At 36.1% G+C, this 15387-nt stretch overlaps 1 protein-coding gene across 15 annotated transcripts in view; it reads right to left on the reverse strand.

The window, feature by feature from the left end:
• The window catches only part of STAU2 (staufen double-stranded RNA binding protein 2), a 346153-nt gene that overhangs the window by 119472 nt on the left and 211294 nt on the right, over positions 1-15387 (reverse strand). For 14 of the 15 annotated variants that reach the window (XM_023184094.2, XM_023184104.2, XM_023184107.2 and 11 more), the window contains one exon: positions 10298-10605. In XM_023184094.2, coding sequence (XP_023039862.1) covers positions 10298-10605 — 308 coding nt within the window. Of the gene's footprint in view, positions 1-7197; positions 10606-15387 lie in introns of those variants that run through there. The other variant, XM_023184106.2, reaches the window with a different exon arrangement.

The following is a 15387-nucleotide window of genomic DNA, read 5'->3' on the forward strand; positions in this document are numbered from 1 at the left end:
CGCAGGTATGATATAGATGTTCAAAGAATTAAAGGAAAATATAATCTCAGTATCTATACAAATACGGAATCTCAACAGAGAAAAGGAACTATAAAAAACAACTGAATGGAAATGTCAGATTTGTTGTGAAATTTTTCACAACAAAATGAAAAATGTATTATAGGGGCTCAAGAGCAAACTGGAGAGGATGGAGGGAAGAATCTAAGAATCCAAAACTTGAAGGTAGATCAATAGAAATTACATAATCCAAAAGACTAAAGAAAAATAAATGGAGCCTCTGAGGCCTGTGGGAAAATAACAGGAGATTTAACACATGTGCAACTGGAGTTTTAAAAGGAAAGGAGAAAAGGCAGAAAACTTTTTTGGAAAAAATAGTGGTCCAAAACATTCCAAAAATGGTTAATAAAAAACACACCATTATTTTACAGCTCTAAGAAGTTACATGAATCCCAAACTAGATTAAAAACACTCCTACATGTACCATAATCAAAGTAGTGAAAAACAAAGATATACAAAATATCTTAATGCTTTAAGTATTAAGAGGAGAGATTCCTTGCTTAAGACTAGACAAAACACAACACATGACATACATGGTCCTGTCACAACTGGCTGTCCTATGAGAAAAACATAAATTTCAACTCTTACCCCATACCATACATTAAAAATTAACTTTAAGTGGGTCTTAGCATTAAACATAAAAGCTAAAAGCATTAAATGTCCATAAGAAAAGTTAAGATAAAAAATCTTTGTGATCTTAGGGGTAGTCAAAAGATTCCTCAGATGAGACCAACAAGGCATAAACCATAAGGGGGAAAATTGAAAATTTTACTTCATTGAAATTGAAAAACCTCTGTTTTTCAAAGGATCACATTAAGATAACAAAAAGACAAGTCATAGGGAGGAAGATAATATTTGTAATGCAAATGACTTATGGCCAGGATATAAAGAACTCTTGTAAATCAATAATTATGGAGGAAAATCCCAATTAGAAACTGAGTAAAAGATGTGGATACTTGGCAAAGATATACAAATGACCAATAAGCACATGAAATGAAGCTCATATCATTTGTCATCAGTGAAATACAAACTAAAATATCAATGAGACACCATTATACTCTCAATAAAATAAGCTTGACCATATTAATGTGTACAACCCTCATACGTTGCTGGTAGGAATGTAATGTATATAACACATTAAAACAGAATCCGAAAGTTTCTTATAACATTGTATGTACACTTACCATGTGATCCAGCAATTCACTCTAAGGTATTTTCCCAAGAGAACTGGAAACATGTCTGCACAAAATCTTGTAAATGAATGTTCATAAACAGCTTTATTCATAATGGCTCCAAAGTGAAAACAACCCAAATGTCCATCAACAAGTAAACTGAAACAATTTGTGGTATATATACATATAATAAACTAATTCTTAGCAGCATGGAACATGCATGAATTTCAAAATATACTGAGTGAAAGATACTAGACACAAAACTGTGAATACTATATAATTCCACCTATATGAAATTAGTGAAAAGGCAAAACTAAGTTTTAGTGCCATAAAGGATTATGTGGTTGTCTGGAGGTAAGGAAAATTGGCGGCAAAGAGGTGGAGGCAAATCTTCTGCAATAAAGAGTCCCATCTTGATTATGGTGGTAGTATATATTTTGATGACTGTATACATTTTTCACAACTAATCAAACTGTACAATATGGGTGTGTTTTATCGCATGTAAATTACATATCAGTAAGGTTGATTAAAACACTTAACTGTAGTTATCTCTGACACAACTGAAGACACTAAGTCATGGTTCATATTTTGCATAATCATAATTAACCTCACAACTAATTTCCAAGCAACTGTTACATTAGGAGCTTAACACCATTTGAATTTATTTTATGTGTTCAGATGTGTTTATCTGCCCTTGCACCTATACCAAACCCTTCCCTCTTCCACACTACCACTCTGATGAGTTCACTGAGGGCAGAAACCGTGGCTATCACTTTCATGTTACATACTCAGTGCCAAGTTGCGTACCTGGTCCACAGCAGGTGCTCAATATATACTGGTTGAATTCATGAATAAATTAATCCCTTACATGTTAGTATGCATCTGGAATCTCTTGTAGGCCTTTATCCATTCTCCTGATCAATATTATCTGTTTCTGTGGCTTCAGTTATATCTATACACTGACGACTCTCAAATCTGTGTGTACTATGTTCTCTTACTGATCACCAGACCAATTTCAACTGCCTACTGGACAAATCCATGTGAATATCCCACAAGCAACTCAAATTCCACGTTTAAAATGGAACACGTTAAGTTCCTCTAAGTTTACTCATCTCATCCATACTAACAATAAAACTTTGCCTAAAACATCTCACACTCAAACTATCTCACTTACTCCTCAAATGGTCTCTACTTACTTTTCAACTTATGTAAATCTAGCTTCCACCCTAACCAGGCTAGTGAAAACATCCTCTCTGAAGTCAGCACAAGAGATCATTTAATTTTCTCAATTGAACCTTACACAACTATACCCTAGATCCACTCCTCCGCGCCCAACAGCTTTGTCTTAACTCAATCTTTACTCTTTCTTTCCTGGATTCATTAAAAACCAGGTTAATTGGTCTATTATCAAGTCTGTCTCTTTCTTGTCTAGTTCATCTTTTACACTGCTGACAGAATTATCTTTCTGTTAACCAATCATGTCAAATCTCTTTTAAAGATAAGTCAGTGGTATTTGTCTAATGGCTAAAAAAATTCGAACTCCCAACAATACACACACATTTTTTTCAGCCTCCTCACTAGCCGCTTCCACTTTAAATTATTTTCTAAAACACCATGCCCTTTTATGTCTTCAGTGCTTTGATGCTTCTGCCTATAATTCCTTTTCTTATCCACCTTAAAATTTGAAGTATTCTTTAAAACATATTTCAAATATTCCCTCTGCTATGAACTCTTCCCTAATTCCTTCAGTCAGAACTGTTCATCTCCACTCACAATTCTTGATATCACTAACCACACTTCGAGTTAACAGTTATCAGGTTATACTTACTATGTCATTTATTATGTGGGGTAGAAATTATTACATACATAATTTCTTGCACTATGCTACAAACATTTAATTATTTTTATCAGACCATTGTGTAATGTTTGAGCACTGATCCCAGGAGACAGGATTAATTTGTGGCCATGGGTTATCTTCTTCTGCATATTGATTTTATTTGCCTGTCAGTCTCCAACTTGACCATAACTTCCCGTGTTCAATGTTTAGCATGCTACCCAGCATTTGTAGGCCCTTACTGAGTACTGCCCAGTGTGAGTAAACAAATGTTCCATGTCCTGTGCTTCCGCTGAATCAATTCCAGCGTTCAATGGGATGGCATTCCACGGGCAGATTAACTTCATATCCATCTAATTCTTCATATACATGCTGAAATTATGAAAACTTCGTCACAATATACTATCTACCACCTATCTTTCCCTTAGTAACAGTTTTTCAAACTGTAAACCTAGCACTGTTTTCCAGCAATGGTTCAAGTGTTCCATTGTAGGACTTGATTCTAGACTTTATTTTGGGACACAGTCTTGCTCTGTCTGTTGCCCAGGTTGTACTACAGGTGTGAGCCATCTCATCCGGCCTGTACTTTTCTTATGCTTTAAAAAAAAGAGAGATAATGTTACAGATAAAAAAAAAAATTTGAAAGTTTTTCAAATATGTTTTCTCTGATAGTTAAATCTGCTTTTTGATGTGACTATGTTAAGATGGCAGAACTTTCTAGAACCTAAAATCTGTCAGGGTTTAAAATCAAGTAAAAACAAGTAAACTACATTACTAATATGATGTTTTACGTAATGTACTCCCAAATGTGTTTATATATAAAATTTTATATTGGAATAAAATCTAAAGTCCCTTCCATCTCAAAGGAGTCAGAATTCTTTTAATTTTTATTTATTTATCATTATTATTATATATATATTTTTGAGATGGAGTCTCGCACTGCTGCCCAGGCTGGAGTGCAGTGGTGCAATCTTGGCTCACTGCAAGCTCCACCTCCTGGGTTCACGCCATTCTGCTACCTCAGCCTCCTGAGTAGCTGGGACTACAGGTGCCCGCCATCACGCCTGGCTAATTTTTTGTATTTTTAGTAGAGACGGGGTTTCACTGTGTTAGCCAGGATGGTTTCGATATCCTGACCTCGTGATCCACCCGCCTTGGCCTCCCAAAGTGCTGGGATTACAGGTGTAAGCCACCACACCCAGCCCTATTTATTTATTTTTTTGAAACAGGGTCTTGCTCTGTCATCCAGGCTGGAGTGCAGTGGCGGGATCTTGGCTCTGCACCTCCACCTCCCTGGTTCAAGCACTTGTCCTGCCTCAGTCTCCCAGTAGCTCGGATTACAGGCGCCTGCCACCATGCCCTTTTTTTTGGTAGAGACAGAGTTTCACCACGTTGGCCAGGTTGGTCTCAAACTCCTGACCTCAAGTGATCTGCCTGCCTTGGCCTCCCAAAGTATTGGGATTACAGGCATGAGATGAGCCACCATGCCCAGTCAAGGAGTCAGAATTCTTAAATGACTTACTCAGTTGTATATATAGTTGAGGGCAGAAATAAATTTATTAATGAAATCTATGACAAAAACAAACCAATATCCAGAAGACTATGGGCCACCACCACACATTAGTCCTACTTACAGGGAATTGTTTTCAAACATTACACAATAGCTTTTTTCAACATAAAATAAAGATTTGTAGGCAAAAACACACCAGGTATTCTGAAATAATATATGTAATGCCTACTTCACTATCTGATATGTGAGTCCATCAATAACTGTCAGTTTCCTCCCTAGTTTATCCATATATCCCCTAAATGCAGGCCCCTGTTATGTCAGAGCAATTTTTTTGAGTATACAAAATCTTTTACATGCAGCATTTCACATACTGTTCTTTCTTAAGAGTTGCCTTGGGTGAGAAAAGAACAATACATATGAAATTTCAGCCACTGTCATTTGTGGGAAAATAAAAAATCTCCTTAGATATAGCTGGATTCTGGAGAAAGGGAAATGCTGGAGTCACTTCAACATGACTTGGAATGAGTGTAGGTACATAGCTGCCATCCACCTGAAGAGTACTATAATTAATTATATGTCATTAAATGAAAAATCACATCATTGCCAATCTTTTCTAGCAAAAGGAAATGTAATACATCTTTATATGAAAAATAATTTCTTCCTTCAAATACTTGATTTTTCAAATAATTCCAAGTAGTAGAATTTTCATGTTGAGTTGAAATCTCTTCTGATACAAACAGAAAAGGTTATCAGATAGTTCTACTTGGGAAGGATACGAAATGATAATCATCTTTTTCTGCATCGTGATGGCTCATTTCAGATCTACATTGAAGTTTCTTTGGTTGGAACAGCTCTTACTGTGTTTGTATATTACTTATATTTTGTTGAAGTATCTTGTGTGTCTTACTACGTATGCACTGGTGCATAAAGGCTCAAAATGAGTATCACAGCGATATAGGGTGGGTGGTTAGACCCAAATAGTTTATGCAGTAATAATGGACTGTTTTGCTCAAGGCCTGCTTGATTCTTACCTGTATTACTGTTACTCATTGTGATTTTTATATGCACCAGGATTTCCTTCTTCAAACGTAGTATTTTTTTTTTTTTTTTTTACAGGGTTTATAATTTCAGTAAAATGAGTTGATCTACAATTCTGCTGGTTTTTATGGAAGTTCAGGTGTGTGTTATGTTTGCATATCCCTTGGACTTTGGCCTGCATATCAAAGTCTAAAGATTCCAGACAAAACAGGTCGGTTTGCATAAACTGGGGCTGCCCACTGGAAGAACAAACCGGAGTGTTAATGTTACTAAAGGAAGACCAAGCCTTCAGGAGACTTCTAACACATACTTAGATCTCTCCAGGGTCCTTGGAAGGTAGTAGAGGTCAAATTCAAGAGTTTTCTAAGAATTTTTAAGATTTTAATGGCAAATCAGAGCAGTATCTGCTGACCAAATCCACAAATGTGTTTTGCTCATTGTAGTCATTGTAGTAAGTAATTTCTTACGCTTTTATACATTTATTTAATAGCCTACATGAACATTTGGTCTTAGAGGCAACACAGTAAGTTATGTTTCGATGACAAATTAAAAATGAGGGAAAACACACAGTTGGGCCCTCCATATCCATGGGTTATGCATCCAAATATCAAAAATATTAAAAAAGAATTTTAAAAAACACAAAAAGCAACACAGTGTAACAATTATTTATATAGCATTTACATTATATTAGGTATTATAAGGCATCTAGACATGATTTAAAGTATAAGGGAGGATGTGTGTAGGTTATATGTAAATACTACAACATTTTATATAAGGGACTTGACCGTCCATGAACTTTGGTATCTTTGGGGGTCCTAGAACCAATCCTTCCTGTAGATACCAAGAGACAACTATATTCCTAAGTGTGGGTGTGTATGTACATGCATTATTTCTTTCTCCATATTATCCTAAGAGAAATTTACAAAGTTGTACTTGTATTGCTCTCTTAACAAAAATGAATACTTTATTCTAAAAAAAAAAAAAAAAAGCTGCTGCAAATAGCCACCTTGATGATAACTATATGGATTGGAAAACATGAGGTATAGGAGAGATAAGAATAAATAGGAGAAAGGTTGATTCTCAGATTCTCAGGGAGACCAGCCACTACCCCTGACTTCCACCAGCCCCATCCCAATGTAATCTACACTAAAGTCATATTGTTAAAAAATAAATACTTAAAAGAAGCCTGTGGCTACAAAAACCTGCTATTATCATACTGAACTCCACAAAAGGAGGCATATCAGTTGAAATGTATTAAGCGTGAATTATATTTGAAAAGGAAAATTTTAATTTAACTGACAGTCTCATCTTGCTGGAAACGGCATGATTACAATACAATAATGAGAGGCCCCTCCATAAAACACTCCTTGATTTTGGACAATAAACTAATTATAGTTTAACTAAAACACCAACTAAGTGTTTCTTTATATTATTTATGTGAGAAAAAAAAAACCTAGTTTGTTTTACTATACTCGGAAGGTTTCACAAACAACACTGTTTCAGTGGATGATGCTCACAGAAGAGGCACAGAATAGCAAACTGAAATGAAATCCATCTAGAAGGGATGATTTACTAAAATAATCCACTTTCATTTTCAACCTAATTTTTAATGACTAGTTTAAACAAAGAAACCACTTACATCTAATATAATTAGCATAGAAAAGCGTATTAAAGATGTGAAAATGTAGAATAATGCAAAGTACAACATGAAACAAATTATTTCACTTCAGTTTAAATGCACAGCATTTCAAGAGTGTCTTTTGCATAGTAAGTTTCTTTAAAAAGCTGAATGATTTTGAAACATTTTGCCATTGTAATAAAAGAGTACACAACAAGGAACCCTGAAACACTATGTAGGACTACAATTTTGAATGAGTTCTTATAAAATGTGTAGAAGTTACAGAAGCATACGATTAGCCTGAACAACAAAGTCTGAAGTTCACAGAACTACTGAATAAAACATTTAAAAGAATATAAACAAAATGTATTAATACTTGATAATACTTGAAAGAAATAAACATTCATTTCTGACAGAGATCCCAAAGGTTCGATTCTAAAATACGATAAAAACTTTAGGTGAGACCAAACAAGAATAAAAAAACTGCTGAGAATGTGCAAGTGTTCAGTCACATTCTGCTCTCTTAAGTCAGTTTTATTAATAACTTTAATTGTATAATAATTTTACCTATTTTGTAGGTTTAAAAGAATTTGAGCTTGGATGCCTACAGTTGATCAAAGTAGCTTTCTGTAACGTATAAATTCAAATTAAAGACTGGGTGATGAAACAAAATTAAAAGTTAAAACAACTTTGTTTTCAATACACTCACATATTTTTACTTTGTAATACAATATAGCTGTCACATACAATGACTCTAGTAGGTTTAAATCAAATTGGAATGGGCAAGGAAAGCCAAAGAAGGGTTTACACAATATTCAATAAGCAATAGTATCTGTTCAGTTTGCAATAAAATAAAAAAGTTCTAACCTAGAAACACAGAAAAAGAATTTATTGTGTTTAAGTTTCCGAAATAAAAGTAACAGAATAGCACATAATCTGTAACAAGCTGGTCCTATAATTTCTAAACTGCAGTCCAATTAAAACATTTAAGTAACAGAAACAATCTACATGTTTTTCTACCAGGTAAATATACCTGAGAGGGTAACCACAAAGAACCTTCTGCTGCAATATTATTAAGAAGGGCTATGCATGTGGCCGGACTAAGCCATTTCCCAGAGATTCTGCTCACTGCTTAGCTGCCGGTAGTGGTCCATCAGTGACACAGTATTTTATATCAATACCAGCTCATTCAACCAAAGCAGCACAGTAATATTTTAAAATCACCTGTTTATATTCATTAGTATGTAAAAATCACAATACACAGATTTGGAAACGTATAACGTGTCCATAAAAAAGAGTATATTTTGTCAGCATAAGCTTTTTAAAAAGGCTTAAGCAATGCAATAATGAGGGAAGCAGACTCTACGTGTTGACTACAGTGAAGATATGTTACAATTATAATTACTGTCGTTGCCAAGAGCTTAGAAATAAAAACAGATTTAAAAAATTAAGATGTTCTGGTAGCAAAATTACATCTACTGTAACAATAGCTCCAAGCAAAAAAATCAATTCAGAGCTTGAATGCAATTTGTGCTTTGTTTCTATAAGAATGCAGTGTTACTCTCAGACATTTCTAAATGACTAGATTCATAAATAAGCAGTGAATTTCTTTTCATCACAATTTATTTCTAATTCATCCTATGCAGATTATAGACAGAACTAAAAATTACTTAGCTTTTTTCCAGTACTTTATATAAATCGAGATCTTTTTTAACAGTGATTTATTGTGTTTCTTAAGGTAAAACAACAAAAACAAATTCTAAAATTATAACTTTAAATTAAGTGGTTAAAATTTCAGATGACAGAGCCAATAACTGGTAACAGCTTCTTTAAGTTCATATTAAGAGTCCAATTAAAAACACTAACAACTACCTGGCAATAGTTTGAAAGAATCAGAAGTGTTCGGTGAAGGGAAAAAAAAAATCCAAACATGCAAAATACTCCCCAAAACACATGACCTTCTTTTTCATTTTATAATCTAGACTTGTAAAATTTTTATAAATACATGATCATTCTACACAATACAGATCTTCTAGAGCATTTCTAAAGGATATTACAGTTTTTGGTCTTAAGGAATAAAGACTAAGATGGAAAAGGAGATGAAAACAGTGAAATCTGAGAAAGCAATACTCTCTCTACACACAAGCAAACTGTAGTTCATCCAGTCAAGTTAGCGGTTACAGTTCAGTACATGATTTTCAAGGCAACTAAGAAATCAAGACAGATATTTCCCTTTCCTAGAGTTAACAATTCTTTTAAAAGTTCCGATGTATCCATAAAGGAGTGCTGATTTTTGTGGGGTTTTTTCCAAAAGGAAACAAAGAATAAATAAGGGAAAACAAGTTTCCATCCCTAAATTCACATACACAAGTTAAGTTAAACTACAAGCTAGTTTTAGACTACCCAGTGAAACAGAATTGTTGGTAGCATCTGAGGCAGATGCTACCCTCCCTAGTCAGTTCAAAACATGATCCAGTAAAACAAATACACATTGTTATGCCTCAAACAACTATAAAGCATTTCATTATTCTTCAAATATCATGTTTAATTAACTCCTAAGGTAACAGACTTCTAGAATGTTGTATCTTAATGGTGTACCTGAATCAATACTAGCAACAGAATGCAAAATTCAAAACTACAATAAAGGTAAAATCATCATAAAAAGAAATTCAATCCTTATGTAAAAAAGGGAGAACTGAGTGTGAAATACTAACACCAAATGTCTGAAGGCAGAATTTTTGTTTGTGGAAGACAGAGTGAAGAGACAGATGCACCTAATCAAGACCAAGTGGAAGACAGTGAAGAGTATGAAAAATGCTTAAAAAAGAAGAAGGAAAATGGAGAAGAGACAGGCAGCAAAAGAATTACTAGACAGATAAAAAATAAGAGAAAATGAGGCATGTGCATACGGCTCTTTTTTTGTCTGTCCTTTGTGTTCCTAAATAACTTAAAATGTAAGTGGCATGTAGGCCATACTAGCAGGCAAGAATGAGCCTTGTGATGGATAGAGATGAAGGATCTGAGGCTAATGAATTGTTCTGTTTTTTGTTTTTGCTTTTAATTCATACCTGAAAGCCTTGAATCCTTGCTAAATATTCCAGTTGTTTTGAAGGTTGTACTGGAGAACAAGGGGGAGTAGGAGAACTTCCTTTTAAACCTATGGCTTCAGCTGTAGAAGATGTTCCGTTCATAAGGAGTTCCCTGGCAATTGTAGCTGAACTATTCGATGTGGGAGATATACTGAAGAAAGAGCTTGAAGGTTGGTTCATATCTTTGGGTGACAAATAGCCTAGAGTAGTGCCAGAGATTACTTTGTGGCGGCTGGCTTCCATCTCTTGATAAACATCAGGAGACAAATGAAGAATTCCTTTTGGAGCTATAAATAAAATGAAGAACACTGTTATTACACTTAAAATAATTAAAATAAAAACATGTTATAGTATTAACTCAATGGCTTTACTTGGTGTACTTTACTCATTTCTTTACTTACAAAGAAATGAGAAATCCTGGCAATCAAGTATCTTTGTCATACTGTAGAGGAAACTGTAGTTTCTATTAAAAGGTGAATAATGTCTGTTTCAATTTTCCTAAAATTAGAAGTTTAAAAAATCCAAAAAAAGTGGTTTCAATGGGACTTGTGTGTAGTAGGGAAGCTATAAAGGGACAAGGGAAACTGATGTGTGAAAGTACACTGGGGGAGAAAATTGGGAATGTGCAGTGTCTTCACCCTGCATTTTAATATTTTATATCTCATAAAAGAGGCATGAAACCCCAACACATAGAGCAATTGAGGCACATCAGGTAAAATAAAGGCTTAATCAGACCAAATTTCTTTGGAGGTACAAATGCATATATTCAACAGCCCAGTGGTCCTCTCACCTCCACAAGGATGTCCCATAGACAACTCTAACTCACAAACACATAAAAAAGCAAATGGGTATCATCTCAAAACTAGCACTGTCTCTAACTTGCTTTGCTCATACCACCATGTGGCTGCTCATGACCCAACCTAGACTCCTGGCAACCATCTCTGATTTACTCACAAGCAAGTAGTTATCATGTTGCTCAAACATCTCAAGAATTTGACCACTGCAGGGATTATCCAGTGCATTAATTCAAGCCAGGCCATGGACAGGTTCTGTCCTCTGTCCATCAAGAGGAGTGGGGGCTGTGTCATCAGCTGATGGAGCTCAAACCACACTAGAGAAGCACTTTCCTTTGACTATCATTTGTCTCAGAGAAGTTTCAAACCACATTTCAAACTGCTTATTCTAATGTCTTTTGATCAGGTATCAATAATTCTCAAATGATATTATCTTTTAAAATTATTGGTAAGTCACCACTCATAGAGATGTGCTCTGAGAGACACAACTTAATTCCCTGTTCTTGCCCCTTCCTCTCCTGATGCTAACCCTCTGATTCAAGCTTTCAGTGTTTCTCTGCTGCTAGTATTCTCAGTGTCCATTTCCCAAAATGTGTTCTATAACATAGTCCCCAAAGAAAATGGTTCCATGATAAATAAAAATTGAAAATAATGCAAATTACATAATACAAATGCCTTTTGAGAAATTAAAAATACATATTAGCATAGTGAAGAATCGGAAACCTCAAAAGAACAAAAATCTGTTCAACTTGGTTTAACCCAGGATTCCCAAGTTTACTTTATGTCTAAGCCTTTAACATAGCATGAATAAAACAGCTAACCCTTTGGGAAATGCTGGAGGCTAGTCCAACTCTCCTCTGACTGAGTCATTTCCAGTGACCTGTCTTTGAGATTGATGATCTTTTCTTCTGCTTGACGTTGTCTGCTATTGAATCCCTCTGGTAAGTTTTTCAATTTATCGTATTTTTTAGCTCCATGCTTTCTACTTGGTACTTTTAAAAGGTTTCTTTTTGTTGAAATTCTCACTTTTTTTCATGCATTGTTCACCAGACCTCAGTGGGAATGTTTATAAGGATTACTTTGAATTCTCTCTCTGTCAGGTAAATTACGTATCTCCATTTCACTAGGGTCAGTTTCTTGAGCTTTATCTCATTCCTTTATTTAGAAAACATTTTCCTGTTTCTTCACTTTTCCGTGATTCTGTGTTTGTGTCTGCACATTACATAAGACAACCACTTCCCCTAGGATTCATAAACTGGCCTCATACTGGAGAAGATCCTAACCAATCAGCCTGGACAGAGATTCTGGAGGCCTCTCAAACTTTTATGCTAATGTAATCCACTTTCTTTGTTTTTGGCAGTCCCCAAGCATCAGTCCCTTGCTTGTCTCAGTCCCATCAGAGCTCTGAGACAAGCAAGACTGAAGCCAATTCTTCAGGCAACTCCCAGATAAGTTGGGTCACTGGATACATGGCACACCTCTTTGACTCTCCAGGAAAAAGTTAAAAGCTGGAGTTTTTCAACTATTAGCTTTGTGCTCGGCTGAGCAGAGGATGGTGACCACCACCACCAGCCATCTCTGTCTTCATTGGCCCCGGGGTTGCTAAAATACACCATGTCCTGTCAGCACTCTGAGACTTGCCAGACAGAAGCCAGTCTTTTGGGTAGCCCCAGAAAAGCTAAGGCATTGGATGTATAGTATACATCTTTCCCCTTCCAGGCAGAAAGAAGCTGGGAGCTGGGGGTGGGGGGTAGTTGTCTTGATTGTATGGCACTGCACTGTGGGTAGGGATTATGGCATGAGGGTATCTTGAATTTCCCTGCTAATTAAGATCTGGCTGGTTTCATGCTCACCTGGCATACAGGAACCTCTTAACTGGTTTCTGGATTTCTCACAAAGAAAATCTGTCTATAAATTATTATTGAATTGCTGTGTTCCAGGGCCTCCTATTCTACCATTTTGCCAAGGCTAGAACATTCTCTTACTTAAAGGTCTTTCACCAGTTTATCAGTTACACTATAGAACCCAAACTCCTTAGGATAACCTAGGAAGCCCTTAATAATCTGTCTCCTACTTATCTCTCTATCTTTGTCTACTAAATATTTCATGAAGATCCCATGCTCCAGTCACACAGATATATCCAATACTCCAGGCTGTCTGATGCCAACACATCTTTATTTCTATCATTCAATTACACACATGCACATACCCTCTTAGTTAAGCTCCAACTGCTACTGTGCTAGTTAGGCTTCAGGCATCCTACCAACCAATACTGTCTAGACCTCAAGTCATGCTCAGTCTATCAGGGGAGGAATGAAAATGGATAACACAATGTGATAGGGGTCTCAGTAGAGATGGGTGGAGAGAGCAGTGGGAATGGGAAAGGAGAAGTGCTAAAAGCTCAGGGAAGGCTTGCTGGAGATGATGATGACAGTGAATTTCAAAGGATAAGGAGAATACAGCCAAGGAGGAAGAGGACTGATAACAGATGGCCACCAGGAGCAAGGGCAGGGAGCTGGAGAGTTTCTGTTCTAGGAAACCTCGGGCCATGCCTTACCACAAGAGCATACAGAGAGTCAGAATTGCAAATGCAGGTGGGGGCACACAGGGGCCAAGGTACAGGGAACTTTATCCTGATGCCATTAAGTATAAAAGAGTTTTGTAAGTATTTTTTAAAAATCTTTAAATAGCTTAAAATAATACAGACAGCCCTCTGCATGCATAAGTCCCATGTCCCTGGATTCAACCAACTGTGGATAGAAAATATTTGCAAAGAGAAGCAACAACAACAAGAAAAACAGAAAACCCCACACACAATAAAAAATAACAATGCAACAATAAAAAACAATACAAATTCAAAAACTAACATAATATAATAACTATTTACATAGCATTTACATCATATTTGATGTTGTACACTCTAGAGAAGATTTAAAGTATACTGGAATATGTGCATAGGTTATATGCAAATATGATGTCATTTTCTATCAGGAACTTGAGCATCTGTGGACTTGGGTATCTATAAGGTGTCCTGAAACCAATTCTTCATGGATATCAAGGGATGACTGTGTATCAATCCTATTTGATGTATTTTCTTTATTCCTTTATGTTAGCTTTCATATTCTGTACATTAACATGTGTTAGTTTTTTTATAATCAGGAAAAAATTTCAATATTTTTTTACAAGAAAACATTACGCACTGGAAAAAATTAAGATAAATCTCATCAGCCAGAGGACATTACTTTCAACATTTTGCTTTAAAGATATGTTTTTAATCCTGTTTTATTTATGCACTTTTTAGCTGTCGTTTACTTGAAAAAACAACTTAAATACATAGGAATACCATATGATCCTGTCATTGTTTATAAAACAATATATTTCTACTGCTAATACTAAAACTATAAAATTTCATCATATGAACTGTTTCTGGTTTTTGTTTTTTTTTTTTTTGTTTTTTTTTTTTCGAGACGGAGTCTCCCTCTGTCGCCCAGGCTGGAGTGCAGTGGCGCGATCTTGGCTCACTGCAAGCTCCGCCTCCCAGGTTCAGGCCATTCTCCTGCCTTAGCCTCCTGAGTAGCTGGGACTACAGGCGCCTGCAACCATGCCCGGCTAATTTTTTGTATTTTTAGTAGAGACAGGGTTTCACTGCACTAGCCAGGATGGTCTTGATCTCCTGACCTCATGATCTGCCTGCCTCTACCTCCCAAAGTGCTGGGATTACAGGGAACTGTTTCTTTAAACAATTCCGTATCATTGGACATCTAATTTATCTCCAGTCTTTTGCAATTATAGACATAGTGATGAACATTCTTATAACTCAATTCTTATTCACATGAAAATTTATTTCCTCAAGTTAGAAGTGGAATTGCTAGTTGAAAGGATATTTTAGGGTTTTTGACACTAACAAATTGCCCTCCAAAGAAGTTGTACCAATATCAGACTCCCACAGAGACACATGAAAGCTCCTTGTTTCCTATTTTGGTATTGGAAATTACTATTAAAAAATCTTAAGGCAGGGCACTGTGGTTCATGCCTGTAATCCCAGCACTTTGGGAGGCCAAAGCTGGCGAATCACAAGGTCAGGAGTTTGAGACCAGCCTGGCCAACATGGTGAAAACCTGTTTCTACTAAAAATACAAAAAATTAGCTGGACATAGTGGCGGGCGCCTGTAATCCCAGCTACTTGGGAGGCTGAGGCTGGAGAATCGCTTGAAGCCAGGAGGCGGAGGTTGCAGTGAGCCAAGATCGCACCACTGCACTCCAGCCCAGGCAACT

Source organism: Piliocolobus tephrosceles, chromosome 7 (assembly GCF_002776525.5).
Source record: "Piliocolobus tephrosceles isolate RC106 chromosome 7, ASM277652v3, whole genome shotgun sequence".
Lineage (NCBI taxonomy): Eukaryota > Metazoa > Chordata > Mammalia > Primates > Cercopithecidae > Piliocolobus > Piliocolobus tephrosceles.